The sequence below is a fragment of the Littorina saxatilis genome, linkage group LG17 (genome assembly GCF_037325665.1).
Source record: "Littorina saxatilis isolate snail1 linkage group LG17, US_GU_Lsax_2.0, whole genome shotgun sequence".
Taxonomy (NCBI): domain Eukaryota; kingdom Metazoa; phylum Mollusca; class Gastropoda; order Littorinimorpha; family Littorinidae; genus Littorina; species Littorina saxatilis.
Genome location: NC_090261.1, coordinates 71,088,561 through 71,103,560, shown reverse-complemented (window position 1 = coordinate 71,103,560; position 15,000 = coordinate 71,088,561). Strand labels below are relative to the sequence as shown.

Below are 15,000 nucleotides of genomic sequence, written 5' to 3'. Positions count from 1 at the left end.
CCGATTGGGAGTGATGCAACAATATCACGGTCTCCTTCCCACAGCAGTCTCAACATTTCGACTTGTTTTGACCTTAGAACGATGTCTTTATCATAACTGTGAATAACAGAACGGAGATCACTGTCGAAGTCGGCCATTCTACAATCACGTTCGTCTTTCGTCTGTTATCAGAAACATTAGCGAAAAACATATGGGAGATAATTAACTCTGTATTCTTGTTTTGATAGATTTCCCTTTAATGCGCGTAGTAATTATTCATCCTGTCAGAGAGACCAGAGCGATAGCGTGGACCGATGATTATCAGAATGACCAGCAAGGCCAAACATGCATGGAACATGTCCCGGTGTAAAACTCTTTTCGCGACAGTGAATTCTTCCCCAGTTTCACAAAAGCTTGAATAGAAGCAACGAGATGTTATCCATGGCCAATGCTTCCTGGCTACACATAGTCTGATCTTCATTATTTACTTTCTCTCTTGCAAGTTATGTGCTGCAAGGTGAAAGGCAACTGTCAAACGTTTCAAATTATACCCAGAAACAAACAATACCACTTATTAGAACATGGTTGTCATCTGTTCAGTCATACGCGCAGCACAGCTTTTTGTTCCACTGCCCAAGGGTAGGTGTAGCTACATTTCGGCTTGGAATGAGTAAGCTATAGAGTTAACACTGCGCGCAATGTTAGACCGTATCGCTCGATTATGATTCTTTATTTCAATTTCAATTTTATTTTATCATTTCTTTGGTAAGATTCCAGGTTTCAAAACAGGCTCTATAGAGTCCTTTACTTTGATTTCAATGTTATTTCATCATTACCTTGGTACGATTCCAGGTTTCAAAACAGGCTCTATAGAGTTTGACGACGCTGCAGACTCCCCAAAACAGTTCAGTGGCAAACTACCAGACGGTGTGTTCAGCGAAAAAACGAAGCTGGAATTTTGCTGCCGATTTGATGGCTTCGACAACACTCCCCTCAGCAAAGTTCCCAACACTAAACCTCTCGTGCTTTTCCCGGCCAAAAAACATGATCGGGAATCGTTACAGTGTCAGGAAATATCAGGTACTATAAATCGCCGGATTATTTAATCTGTTTGTATTACTTAAAGATAGAAAAGTAAGAACGTTCCTAACACCAAACCTTTTGTTCTTTTTCTTGGCCGGAAAACATGTTAAATTTGGGTTATAGTCTCAGGAATATCATGTACTTTAAATCGGTACTTCAGACTGGAGTCTACCTATGAGAACCGGAAGTAGAATTAAAATACAAATCACTCGCCGAACGACTGTGTCATGTCCCAAAGAAAAATGATTTCATAAATACCTTTTGAATTGATATGACGCATATAAAAACAATTAATTGATTGAAATCAGATATTTTAAGCTACATCGTATTTTTTCTTTTCAATTTTAATAATTTATTTAGTTATGACTCTTGTGCAAATGTCTGTTACCTCATGCTAAATTGTATCACATTATCTTGTAAAGAAAAGCTTCACGCATCCTTTTCTCGTTGTTCTCTGTTCTAAATTTACCAGCAAAATAACCTTGTTTTGTAGTCTGTTTTGTTTCTCTATCAGTGCTCTTTGGGTGTGATCATTTGATTGTTGATTTGTTTACACGTCCACTGTAGAATCTTAGTAATTTCTTCAGTCGTATTTTTGTTGAAAATTCGTTATGTCAGAAATTAGCACGTAAAGCCCTGTGTTTTTTGTTGTTGTTTCTGGCATAATCACTCCTTGAACTTACAGAGAAATTCATTCAAAGAAATACTTATCACCTTTACAATGTGCAAACTCCAGCAGCCGTAAGACTGTTTGTATTAGTTACGTCACGCGGGAGAGGTTCCAACACAAAAACCCCTGTGTTTTCAATAGCCAGAAAAGAAGATGAATGTACGCAGTACATCGTAATTTACATACATTGTTTTTGTGTGTGTCTCTTGCTCCATTAAGGCAAAAATCTCCAAGTTACTTTTTCCAATGTTAATGTTTTTCTCCCAAAGGGCTCCTTTATCCAGGCATACCTTCATTAATATTTGTGCTTTGTGTAATTGCTTCCAGGAATGAGGTCGACACTAGAATCTTTCTACTTTGATGGGTCGTCCACATTCAACGGCGAAGTTCCTTACCACTCCAGCGGGGGAACAATCTCGTACTGTCACTACGTCCCCCTTGACCTAGGTGAGTTAACTCCCTTTGATGCAATGTATCTGTTGCTCCCTCCCACTTTGTGTGTGTGTGTGTGTGTGTGTGCGTGTGCGTGTGTGTGTGTGTGTGTGTGTGTGTGTGTGTGTGTGTAAGAGAGTGTTTGTGTATTTGTGTGTGTATGTGCGAACTCGACACTGCTGTGACCTCGAAATTTAACGAGGGTCATCAAACGCTAGATGTGTGTAAAGTTTCAAAGCTCCAGCTTCAAAGACCTCTTGAGATAAACTCAACGTTTCAGATGTTTGTTCACAACAAGCTCCATTGGCATCTGCCCGTCCATACCGACGAGCACTGTTCCTTTCTATGATCAATACAATGATCACTCAAGTGAGTTAAAGATGTAAATAGCTACTCACATTCAAACTGGTTCGTAACTTATTAATTTTACATTTCCCAGGCTGTGGTGGAACGGTGACGCTTTCTCGCTCCAAGCGTGAGGTGACGTTGACTTCTCCCAACTACCCGTCAGCGTATGGAACTAACCTGGAGTGCACCTGGCTCATAAAAGTAAGACAACACACACACACACACACACACACACTTACGCTCGAACGCACTTACGCTCGAACGCACACACACACGCGCATCATTGCACGCGCCCACACGCACACACACACACACACACACACGCACACACACCAAATGTATTCCCATAACCATGTGGTCGTATAAGGGAGAGAGATTTTAGAGATCTCAACTTTTCTGGTGCCAGCTTTGAGAGGGCGGTGCCCATCTCCTCTCCCTCGCTGGCTTTGCCTTCCCCGGCCTTACATAGGGTCAGGTACCCATTTCCAGCTGGGTGGACTGGAGAGCGATCGGAGTGAGGGACGAACCACGACCTCCAGCGTGAGAGGCAAGCGCTCTAACCACTGAGCCACTCCAACTCTCAAATACGCACTAAATTACGGTTAAAGGGTAAAATAGACTACTATCAAGATTATTCTTGAAATACAGGGAGCCCAACCATATATGTTTACGAGTATACGGTACTAACAATCTACCACCTGGCTGATTATCTTCGCAGAAAGCGATTCTCATACTGAAGTTTTGCCCAATTATTTTTTGTTTGCTTTGAACCAGTAAAGTTAAGTTATGTTTTGTGTTCTATATTGTTCCTCTATCACTCTTTTTTCAGGTGTGATCATTTGATTGTTGATTTGTTTATATATCCACATACAGTAGAATCTTAGACATTTTACCAGTGGTGTTTTATGCTTGGCCCCATATTCAAGATTCAGTAGTTATCTTGGAAATTAGCACATTAAGCCCTATTTAGTTCCCTGTTTTTGGCGTCATCACTCGCTGAACTTACATAAAAGTTCACTATTTAAAAACAGGGGTAGACTACATCCTTAATTCAGCAAAGAATGCCAACTATACTTAGAAGGGAGTTAGGCTGTTGCCAACGATACTTAGAAGGGAGTTAGGCTGTTGCTATTTGGCATGCGTCCCCGTGCAAGGATGCTCTGAAAACAGCCAAAGAGAGGGAAACTCCGAAAAACAACCAGCCGAAGTCGGACAGGATGGACAAGAACAGCAATGGACTGGTACATGGTGTGTCATTGCATTCTGACGCATCGTAGGCTACACGCTTACATGACAGACTTTTCGGCCAATCTGATTGACTTAGGTGTGAGTGGGTTTTTTCGCTGTGAAGTCTGTTGTTGTTCTTGCTACCCTTTTCTGCGACTACAACCGTCATCATAGCCGCGTTCACCGCTAACCATTACCACCAGCGTTCATCAAGATAAAACCATGTATGAGACATAACTTAATTCTGGTATTCGTAACAGGCGGAAGAGAAAAACTCGCGCGTCTTGCTCAACTTCAACGACGTCAAGCTGACGAAAGCAAAAGATGCTTTGAGCTGCCAAGACGAGCTGGAGATCCGTTACAACTTTCCCGGCCAGCCTGGTATCAGGTAAGTTTAGACATTACCAACAGTTTTATATCGTCAGCATCGAGATTTGGAGCAGGTTTTGTTGAAACGAATAATTGAAACTAGACAGAAAATGTTTTGATCTAAGAATATCTTAGCTTTCTCTTTCTTTTCAAAAGAAATGACACCACCGCTAAGACACACTTCTAGCCACTGGAAAGGTTTTTAGAAATGTGTCTTACCGGTGGTGTTATTTCTCATTATTAAATCAAAGTGAATGAATGCGCGTCATGGCGCTGCTTCTCTCTGTTGTTTGAAACAAAAAGTAGTCGAGAAGCGTCGCCATGCGGCCAGGCTAGCGCCCTTTTTGACACGGCCACCTGGTTAAAAGCATCTTTCTTTCTTTATTTGGTGTTTAACGTCGTTTTCAACCACGAAGGTTATATCGTGACGGGGAAAGGGGGGAGATGGGATAGAGCCACTTGTCAATTGTTTCTTGTTCACAAAAGCACTAATCAAAAATTTGCTCCAGGGGCTTGCAACGTAGTACAATGTATTACCTTACTGGGAGAATGCAAGTTTCCAGTACAAAGGACTTAACATTTTTGAGTCACTTGAGAAAAAGTGACTCTATGTAATCGGTCAGTGTTAGTCTGTCCGGCCGGCCGGCCGTCCGTAGACACCACCTTAACGTTGGACTTTTCTCGGAAACTATCAAAGCGATCGGGCTCATATTTTGTTTAGTCGTGACCTCCAATGACCTCTACACTTTAACGATGGTTTCGTTGACCTTTGACCTTTTTCAAGGTCACAGGTCAGCGTCAAAGGAAAAATTAGACATTTTATATCTTTGACAAAGTTCATCGGATGTGATTGAAACTTTGTAGGATTATTCTTTACATCAAAGTATTTACATCTGTAGCCTTTTACGAACGTTATCAGAAAAACAAGGGAGATAACTAGCCTTTTCTGTTCGGCAACACACAACTTAACGTTGGGCTTTTCTCGGAAACTATAAAAGTGACCGGGCTCAAATTTTATGTGAACGTGACTCATTGTGTTGTGAATAGCAATTTCTTCCTGTCCATCTGATGCCTCATATAATATTCAGAACTGCGAAAGTGACTCGATCGAGCGTTTGCTCTTCTTGTTTACATACTGCTTGACTAAAATATTTACAAAAACTGTCTATATTCTATACAAGAAACACTTAAAGCTGTGGTCTATTTATGACTTTCCGGGGCTACGAGGTTGAAAAATAGGGATACAATCATGTACAGAATTCTGTACAGCAAACGCTACCCGAAACCCCACCCATACGGCGTGTATGACCTTGAGAGCTTCAGTCAACGCTTGAATTTTGCTGGGATAACATCCGGTTTGCTCTCTCAAGACTGATCATATTTTATCTTCAAGAGAGATCAAGGGGAAAAAATAAACGCCCCGGCGAAGATTCGAACTCTCGACCTCGAGACTTCGTGTCTCATGTCCTAACCACTAGGCTACTGCGCCAATTGAGAAAAAGAAGGAAAAACATTGATATGAATTCATGTTATGTTATTCTTGAAGCAGCATGATTTATATCTCTATCCGCCCATTGTTCAGAAGTGAATACATGTATAACTATTTCTTTGATGTCTGGTTTCAACTGCACAGAGCTTTGGAGAGATTCAATTACTGTTCTTGTCATTTTTCTTGCATGTTGTAAATAGAGATATCGCAGCTATAGCACGGCGCGAATGTCGTGTAGCATGACGGTGTAAACATGTACTGCGATTCTGTAAAACATGTTTGCAAATAAAGGCAAATTTTAATGTCAATGTTTACGTTTTTGCAACGCATGAATGATAATTCAAGCGTAGAATTTTTTTTATCTTTGACAATACTGGTGAAGTGGCCTAGCGGTTAAGACATCGGCCCCGACATTTCGAGGCCCCGATGCCTTGAGTTCGAATTCCTGCCAAGTCGTTTATTTTTTCTGCTCGATCCTTCTTGACAAATATGCTCAGCTCTGCGAGAGCAAACCGGATGTTACCACTGCAAAATTCAAGCGTTGACTGAAGCTCTCAAGGTCATACACGCCGTATAGGAGGGTTTCGGGTAGTGTTTGCTGTACAGAAATCTGTACATGATTTTGTCCCTATTTTTCAACCTCGTAGCCCCGGAAAGTCATAAATAGACCACAGCTTTAACAAGGGTAAAAAGAGAAACAGAATCTGTTAGTCGCCTCTTACGACATGCTGGGGAGCATCGGGTAAATTCTTCCCCCTAACCCGCGGGGGGTGGTTAAAACCATCACGTACCCCTGATCTAAACATGAGATCAGTGTCACGTACAGAAACAAGGGAAATAACTCGAAAGGGAGTGCTCTTTATTTGCCTAGTCTACGACATTCAATTAGGCTTTTAAAACACTTCTCCTGTGCGCCAACAGTATTTGTAACGCACAAACTTATGGATCAAATGTTTGGAGATCGAATAACCAAAGGGAAGTAAGCGCTCTAAATGCATACGACATGTGTAATAGAGTAAGCGAGAGTTATAAGGAACCAATCACCTGAGAGAATAGAAGGCATTTAATGAACAAGCGACTTTCATCCTCAACATAACACACCATAAGGCAGAAACTTATGCTTTAACTGTAGGACTTTTTACTTAAAGGTATTATCCCTTTAACCGGTATTACTCACTTCATCCGTGCAGATACTGCGGCAATGAGCCCAGACGAACCATTCGCAGTCTGGAGGACGTTGTGATCGTGACACTGCGCGCCGACCATCACCAGGTAGCCACGGACACTGGTTTCAGTCTCAAGGCGTCCTTATTCATCCGTGAGTACTTCGTGTCTGTCTGCCTGAGTGTCTACCTGTCTGCATGTCTGTCTGTATGCCAGTCTGCAAGTCTGTCTGTATGCACGTCTGTTTGCCTCCTTGTCTGCATGGGCATTTATTTGACCACCTGTCTGTCCTGCTACCTTCCTTTCCGCTTGGACCTCTGTCTGTCCAAATGTATATCTGCCTTCTTTTCTGTCCGTCCTAAATCTGTCATTCTGTTTTTCTGCCCGTCTCTTTTTGTCTGGCTGTCTCTCTCTCACTTTCTCTCTGTCTCTCTGTCTCTGTCTCTGTCTCTGTCTCTCTCTCTGTCTCTCTCTCTCTGTCTCTCTCTCTCTGTCTCTCTCTCTCTCTCTCTCTCTCTCTCTCTCTCTCTCTCTCTCTCTCTCTCTCTCTCTCTCTCTCTCTCTCTCTCTCTCTCTCTCCCCCTTTCTACATAAGCTATGGCACTACGTGATTTTTTTGAAGGAAAATCAAAGGAAATCAAAGGAAATCAGAATTTAAAGCACAACGCAATAGAGTTACCGAGTTAGTACGCCAGGCAAAAAGTAATCATTTTCATAAATTGGTTGAAGACAAAAAGGATGTTGCCACGCTTTGGCAAGCCATAAATGAAGTGTTAGGTAAATCCCAAAGAAGAAATAGCAGATTAAATAGCGCCATTTCTCCTGACGAATTCAATGAGCACTTTCTGTGTTTGGCTGATCGATTGAAACAATCTAAAAATGTAAATGAAGAAGTTGAGGGTGGGGACTCCCTGTTGTTTAGATTAAAAGAATTTTGTATTCATAATTTGAAATCACAAGATTCATTCTCTATCCCAACTATTGCCGTACATGAAGTTGGAAAATGTATAGAAAACCTTCAGAATAATAAATCCATGGGGCCTGACAAAATCCCCCCGTCGTTGCTTAAATTAGCCCTACCGTACATAGTGGAATCCCTAACGCATGTGTATAATCTTTGCATTGAACAAAATATTTTTCCTGATGCATTTAAAACGGCAAAGGTCGTTCCACTTCCTAAAAATAAAGATGTGTCTGACCTTAATAACTTCAGGCCAATTTCATTGCTTCCTATTTTATCAAAGCCTTTAGAGAAGCACATCCAGAAGAATCTTCTGAACTACATGGAAAGGTGCAAATTATTTCACAACTTTCAATCTGGGTTTCGTCCGAAACATTCCTGTAGTACAGCTCTTTCATCACTATGTGATAACTGGCTATCGGCAATTAATCGTTCGGACATATCAGGGGCTGTATTTCTTGATTTTAAGAAAGCTTTTGATCTTGTAGATCACACATTACTTTTACATAAACTCGCATTGTACGTGAACAATCCCGCAACGTGTTCATTCTTTAAATCATATCTTGTCAACAGAACACAGTATGTTTCTATAAACGGTAAAACCTCTCCCAAAGGATGTTTAAAGAGTGGAGTCCCCCAGGGGTCAGTTTTAGGGCCTATTTTGTTTTGTGTATTCATTAATGACCTCCCCCTTCATATATCTAATTCAAAAGTTAAAACGGAATTTTTTGCAGATGATTCGACGCTTCACACAAGCTGTAGGACTGTTCAAGAAATTGAAGTTTCCTTTCAGTCTAGTCTGAATGAAGTCAACAATTGGTGTAACCAGAATTTTATGATAGTGCACCCAGGGAAAACAAAAAGCATGATTATTACAACAAGACAAAAACACCAGTCACGACCTCTTAATTTAAATCTTTCTCAACCTGTTCAGCAGGTAACGGAACATCGTGTTTTGGGTGTGATAGTCGATCAAGAATTAAAATGGCAATCTCATGTACATTATAGTTGTCAAAAAGTATCCAAGAATTTGTTTCTGCTATCAAAGTTAAAGCAATATGTCGATATCGCAACACTAAAACTATTTTATCATGCCCACATCTTATCCCATATTAATTACGCATCTACTCTTTGGGATGGCGTCTCTGATATTCACATGAAAAAATTAAACTCTCAACATCGTCGGGCAGCTAAAATCATGTTAAATGGTCCACAATTATCAGCTGATTTGAAGTTAAAGAATCTAAACTACCTGCTGCTAGTTAAACAGTTACAGTTTAATAAGACTGTAATGATGTACAAAGTATATCATGGCGAAGTGCCCAACTATATTCAGGACCTATTTCACAGAGTCACCGAAAGGTACGGGTCTATCAATTTTCTACCACCAATACCCACGATTGATTTCTTCAAAACTAGTCAAGCCTTCTCTGGCTCTATGGTGTGGAACTCCATTCCGTCTGTAATAAGATCATTAACCTCACTAAAGAGTTTTAAACAAGCTCTGCATAATCATTATATGTCTACCTAGATGGCTACTAGTCTTAACATGTGCAAGTAGCTGTCAACAATTGGCAAAGCTTTATGAATTACAAAAATATGTTCTTTATTACATGTATTATGTGGAATTTATGTTGCGATTTTCCATCATCATCATCATCATCATCATCATCATCATCATTATCATCATCAATCATCATCATCATCATCATCATCATCATCATCATCATCATTATCATCATCTTCATCATCATCATTTACACCATATAATCATTGTAAGCATTAGTGTAAACGTTGGTATTGTGTGAATTTTACCGTCGATCACTTTACATACGTGTAACCTCAATTAACATGTTGCATGTTTCGCTTTTGATTTGTATGTCGCTTACTTTGTGGAATCGAGACGAGGGTCGTGGTGTATGTGTGTGTGTGTGTGTGTGTGTGTGTGTGTGTGTGTGTGTGTGTGTGTGTGTGTGTGTGTGTGTGTGTGTGTGTGTGTGTGTGTGTGTGTGTCTGTCTGTCTGTCTGTCTGTCTGTCTGTGTGTGTGTGTAGAGCGATTCAGACTAAACTACTGGGCCGATCTTTATGAAATTTGACATGAGAGTTCCTGGGAATGATATCCCCGGACGTTTTTTTCTTTTTTTCGATAAATGTCTTTGATGACGTCATATCCGGCTTTTTGTAAAAGTTGAGGCGGCACTGTCACACCCTCATTTTTCAATCAAATTGATTGAAATTTTGGCCAAGCAATCTTGGACAAAGGCCGGGGGTTTGGTATTGCATTTCAGCTTGGTGGCTTAAAAACTAATGAGTGAATTTGGTCATTAAAAATCGGAAACTTGTAATTAAAATTATTTTTTTATTAAACGATCCAAAAACAATTTCGTCTTATTCCTTGTCGGTTCCTGATTCCAAAATCATATAGATATGATATGTTTGGATTAAAAACACGCTCAGAAAGTTAAAACGAAGAGAGGTACAGAAAAGCGTGCTATGCAGCACAGCGAAACCACTACAGCGCTGAACAGGCTCGTCAGTTTCACTCCGTTTTGCACAAGCGGCAGACTTCGGTCAGTAGGGAGATTTAAAAGACAGCACGTTTCGTTTTGCAGCTCGTTTCGTTTGGTGAATGAGTCACCCCGCGAAAGGTAACGTGAACGAGACGGCATAGGCCGCAGACAAGATTTAGATGTATTCACGTTTCGTTTCGGAATGAAGGAAGGGCGATAAATCTTCAAGTGAAATTATCTTTCCTTGCTTGGAACTCTTTCCCGAAGGAGAACAAATTGTCCTTCTTCCTGTTCGGGAATCTAAACGCGGGTAAGTCATCGTTCTTTCTGTCGTCTCTTTTAATCTTCTGTAATTTTCCAAATGCATGATAGAAAAGTTAACTTTATGTTTGAAGCGAACATTGTGAAAAAATGCAGTGCGTTCAGTTTCATTCTGTGAGTTCGAATGAGCTTGACTAAATGTTGTATTTTCGCCTTACGCGACTTGTTTTGTTGTTTGTGTTTATTTGCTTGTTTGCTTACTTGTCGATTGTTTGCTGGGTCGTTCGTTTACTTTGTTTATTTGTCATGTTGCTTTACTTGTTTATCATTTATTAGACATTTGTATTAGAAGTAAGGATCGGTTGTAAGAAAAGGCATCGCCTTAAACCTCTATCCTTGAAAAATAAAGGTCCATTATCTCTTTCTCTCTCGCTCTCTGTCGGTCTGTCTGTCTTTTTCTCTGTCTATCTGTCTTTCTGTCTGTGTGTGTTGGCGTTTACTTGTAACTATTAATGGATGCAAGTTCTCTCTCTCTCTCTCTCTCTCTCTCTCTCTCTCTCTTTTTCTCTCTCTCTTTCTCATCTAAACAAGCATTGCTATGACAACAGCCGATGAAGAGGAATGCTTCGACCCAGCCACGAAAGGCACGCTGTACCGTGGCCAGAAGGATTACACGCGAAGCATGAAGCCTTGTCTGGACTGGACCAAGGTCACTGAGTGTCCACACCATGCCTTCAACCCCAGGTGAGTGAGAGTAGCCATTTAACAAAGTGGAAAAAATACTTGTTGTACAAAAATGAAGGTTTTTCGTAGCTCCTACATTTCAGAAGGGTTATTGTTAAACAAACAACAACAGCAAAAATTGTCCATTAATAGTATTTGTCCATAATAGAGGAAATTAGGGTTAGATTATAAATTATTAAGGGAAAAGACCAATGAAGAAGGATGCATGCCACTGAGGTCCAAAAAAAAGAGAGAAAAAAGGAGAAAAAAACACTCCCACCGGACGTTTCTGAGATGACTGCCAGATAAATGCTTTCACTTCATGCAACGACAATCGAAGGCGTGAGTCCCTACAGCTTTACATGCACTGAAGCATGACAAAGAATTAGCCATTACAACCTGAAATACAGCTTAACTTTGTGTTTCATCTCTGGGTGAAAAGCCTGATGCACGCTGGCTCAGTCCCCATCCCCCAAAATTTGTTGTTGTTGTTGTTGTTGTTGTTGTTGTTGTTGTTGCCCACCACGACAACTAAGCCATCGACAACTTCCCCATGGAGGGCACTTGTCCCGGCTCTAGGGCACTTCTCCGATGGGGGGGGGGGGGGGGGGGGGAGGGGGGTTGCCCGTGTAGCAATTAGCCTGCAACCAAAGAGCCTGAATCTGCGCTGTAGACAGGCGCAAGCGTTTACATAAAATCAAATATTTTGCGGCCCAGTGTGAGTAGAAATGAAGGATACTATTCTGTGAAACTGAGTAACTTCTCATGCTAGTGTGTGTATTTCTACTGCAATGTATCTTGCTTTAGGTAATAAAGTTCATTTGATTTGATTTGATTTGATTAACACTGAATCTTAAACGAAATGAGGCAGAGCGTTGTTTAGAGTTCAAATAACCAAAGGGAAGTAAGCGTACGACATGTGTAATGGAGTGAGCGAGAGTTATACGGAACCAGTCTCCTGGCACCTGAGAAAATGACAAACATTGAAATGAACAAGCGACTTTCATCCTCAAAAAAGGATGATCGACGCAAGCTCATAATTATGTTCATCATTCTCCAAGGCACTGTTTGTTTTGCAGTGATTTTGGGGCAGGCCTGGACAAGAATTATTGCCGTAATCCTGACCACACTGCCATGGCCTGGTGCTATACGGACACGTCGTGTGAAAGAGATTACTGTGATGTCTGTTACGTCGGTAGGTATAGCTAGCTGCAACTCTGTGTGTGTGTGTGTGTGTGTGTGTGTGTGTGTGTGTGGGTGTGTGTGTGCGAGTGTGAGTACGTGTGTGTCTGTGTGAGTTTGTTTGTGTGTGTGTCAGTGTGTGTGTGTACGTAGTATGCGTTTCGGTTCTTGTGCGTGCGTGTGTGTGTGTGCGTGTGTGTGTGTGTGTGTGTGTGTGTGCCTGTGTGAGTTTGTTTGTGTGTGTGTGTGTGTCAGTGTGTGTGTGCGTGTGTGTCCGTGTGAGTTTGTTTGTGTGTGTGTGTGTGTGTGTTTGTTTGTGTGTGTGTTTGTGTGTGAGTGTACGTAGTATGCGTTTCGGTTCTTGTGCGTGCGAATGTGTGTGTGTGTGTGTGACGGTGCGTGCATGCGTGCGTGCGTGCGTATGCCTGCGTGCGCGCGCGCGTGTGTGTGTGTGCGTGTGTGTGTGTGTGTGTGTGTATGTGTGTATGTGTAGCAATTCCCCCCCCCCCCAATACGGGTCAGATGTGCATGAAATATACCTGAGAATTATTTGTGATAATTTGTACATAGGTTACTTGTTATCAATTCGGGAATGTGTTTAATGACGTCATATCCGTTCGTTTAAAAAACCCTGTTCAATCAAACTGACCAGGTCCGGACTATGGGATGGCATTTTAAAATTGACCGGTTTCGATCATATATCGGTTAGTATCTGTAAGTTAATTTTTTTTATGTTGTTTCCATCTACAGAACGAGTGTACGACAGCACCATCCTCTGCAACGCGAAAGAAGTGTGTGGTAAAGGCCGGGGAGAGATGTTGAAGAGTGGCTGTGCTGCCACGTGCAAGCTGGAAGCTCCTGCTGCTCCAGTCAGAGGTAAATTTATCATATTCTCAAGACGGGGGTGGGGTTCTGGGGTTTCCGGAAAAAACTCCACCCCTCCCCCATCCCTCAGAAGCGGTTGCTCCAAATTGTTTTTCAAAACAGTTTTTGAAAAAAAATTCTGATTGTGAATGAAAACCTGTTTGAGAAGAATACAGCGACAAAATAAAATAAATAGCTTTCCTTGTTCTCTTTGTCTTCTTTCGGCTGGAAAAAAACCCCACTTCATAATTCACTTTTCCTGAACCAAACTTTACAACAGGCGGAGAGGGCCGTGATAGTGTAGTGCCGTTTATGCAAATGGTGATGTACAGTTTTGAAATTCAACTCTTTCTGTCAACTTTTTGCTATATAATTATGTTCAAGGGGCATAACTGCATGGCGAACGGAGAGTTTATTTGGGATACTGTTCTTTTTATCATCAGCGGCTCGGTTATTCAGAGAACATGTGTTTTTAATGTTTAAAATTGGTTTTGCTTGAAAAACGTGACTGAATGCTTTATCTTGTGAAATGTATTTCCAGAGAAAACATGCAAAGCTCCAGATACCGTGGCGGACGCTGACATACTGCAGTCCTCAGACCAGACGACATCTTCATCCGAGACTTACAAAGTGGGAGACAAGGTCACCTACAAGTGTCGAACAGGGAAGGATACTCTGACACGCACATGTCTGAGTAACGGAGAGTGGTCTCCCGCTGGCTATGTTTGTGGAGGTAATGAATCCAAATGATGTTGTGTTGCTATGTTGAACGGTTATGTTTAGTTGTTGTTCGTCACTTCAACACTTTGTGTCTCTCGCTACATCCATCATAACATTGCAAAGAAACGTGTTAAATAAGCTCTGTTTTATTGCATGGAAGTTGTGGCAAATGTTTTCTTAGCTTTGCAGGCCGCCATTTTCTGTCTGTATTGGTCGGGATGGGGTGCATGGGCAGCGGTTTTCAACCAAATTTCAGCTAAGTCGGCCGATAAACAGAGAGACCTGAGTGGAGATAGGACAAACAGCCAGCCCAGACAGCCAGCGAATCTTTACGACAACCCCCCCCTCCGCCCTCTCCCAATGTACCGGATGTGAAATGATCACATGGCCACTTCCAATGCTAAGTAGAATTTTGCAGGATGACAACGATGTCAACTACGAAATGGATTCCCCATGTCTATTCCACTACTCAAATAAAGCAGTCAGGCTGTAGTTTGTTGGTTTGTGTCCAGGTAGGATAATGCTCTAATCCCAGGCAAAAACCTACTGGGCTGATCTGTGTTGATTTACTTACCGTAACTTCCATACTTTGTCATATAAATAATGTTATGTTGTCGTAGTATTTTGATTGTACAGCGTTTTGAGCAGGGTTAAACCATGGATACACGCGATATTCAAATACTATGCATTATTATTATTATTATTATATACCGAGCAACAAAAGAAACGCGAAAAAATTCGTCATTGTTTGATTGACAAATTCTCCAACAATTATAGAGTTAGAATTATTAAACCACAAAAGTTTGATGAAGGCATGTTTGACCTTGCTTTTGTGTGATTATTTTGGTGCTGTGACTGTTTTAACACACGGGACAAGCAGGTTTAACGTTAAACACATAATGCACGCTCGCAGCACGTGCAAGTGGAGCAGGAGAAATCTGATGTGTGAGATGTGTTCACTAATGCAATAGCAACCAAAAGAGACCATGGCACGCTTGCTGCCAGTCTCACTTTTGA

General features: G+C 41.4%; 1 protein-coding gene across 1 annotated transcript in view; it reads left to right on the top strand.

Moving 5' to 3' along the window:
* The window catches only part of LOC138952409 (uncharacterized), a 78,850-nt gene that overhangs the window by 21,272 nt on the left and 42,578 nt on the right, over positions 1 to 15,000 (top strand). Inside the window, exons 11-19 of the mRNA XM_070324073.1 lie at positions 832 to 1,059; positions 2,060 to 2,179; positions 2,604 to 2,713; positions 4,000 to 4,127; positions 6,788 to 6,915; positions 11,103 to 11,238; positions 12,297 to 12,412; positions 13,150 to 13,275; positions 13,805 to 13,996. Coding sequence (XP_070180174.1) covers positions 832 to 1,059; positions 2,060 to 2,179; positions 2,604 to 2,713; positions 4,000 to 4,127; positions 6,788 to 6,915; positions 11,103 to 11,238; positions 12,297 to 12,412; positions 13,150 to 13,275; positions 13,805 to 13,996 — 1,284 coding nt within the window. The remainder of the gene's footprint in view (positions 1 to 831; positions 1,060 to 2,059; positions 2,180 to 2,603; positions 2,714 to 3,999; positions 4,128 to 6,787; positions 6,916 to 11,102; positions 11,239 to 12,296; positions 12,413 to 13,149; positions 13,276 to 13,804; positions 13,997 to 15,000) is intronic.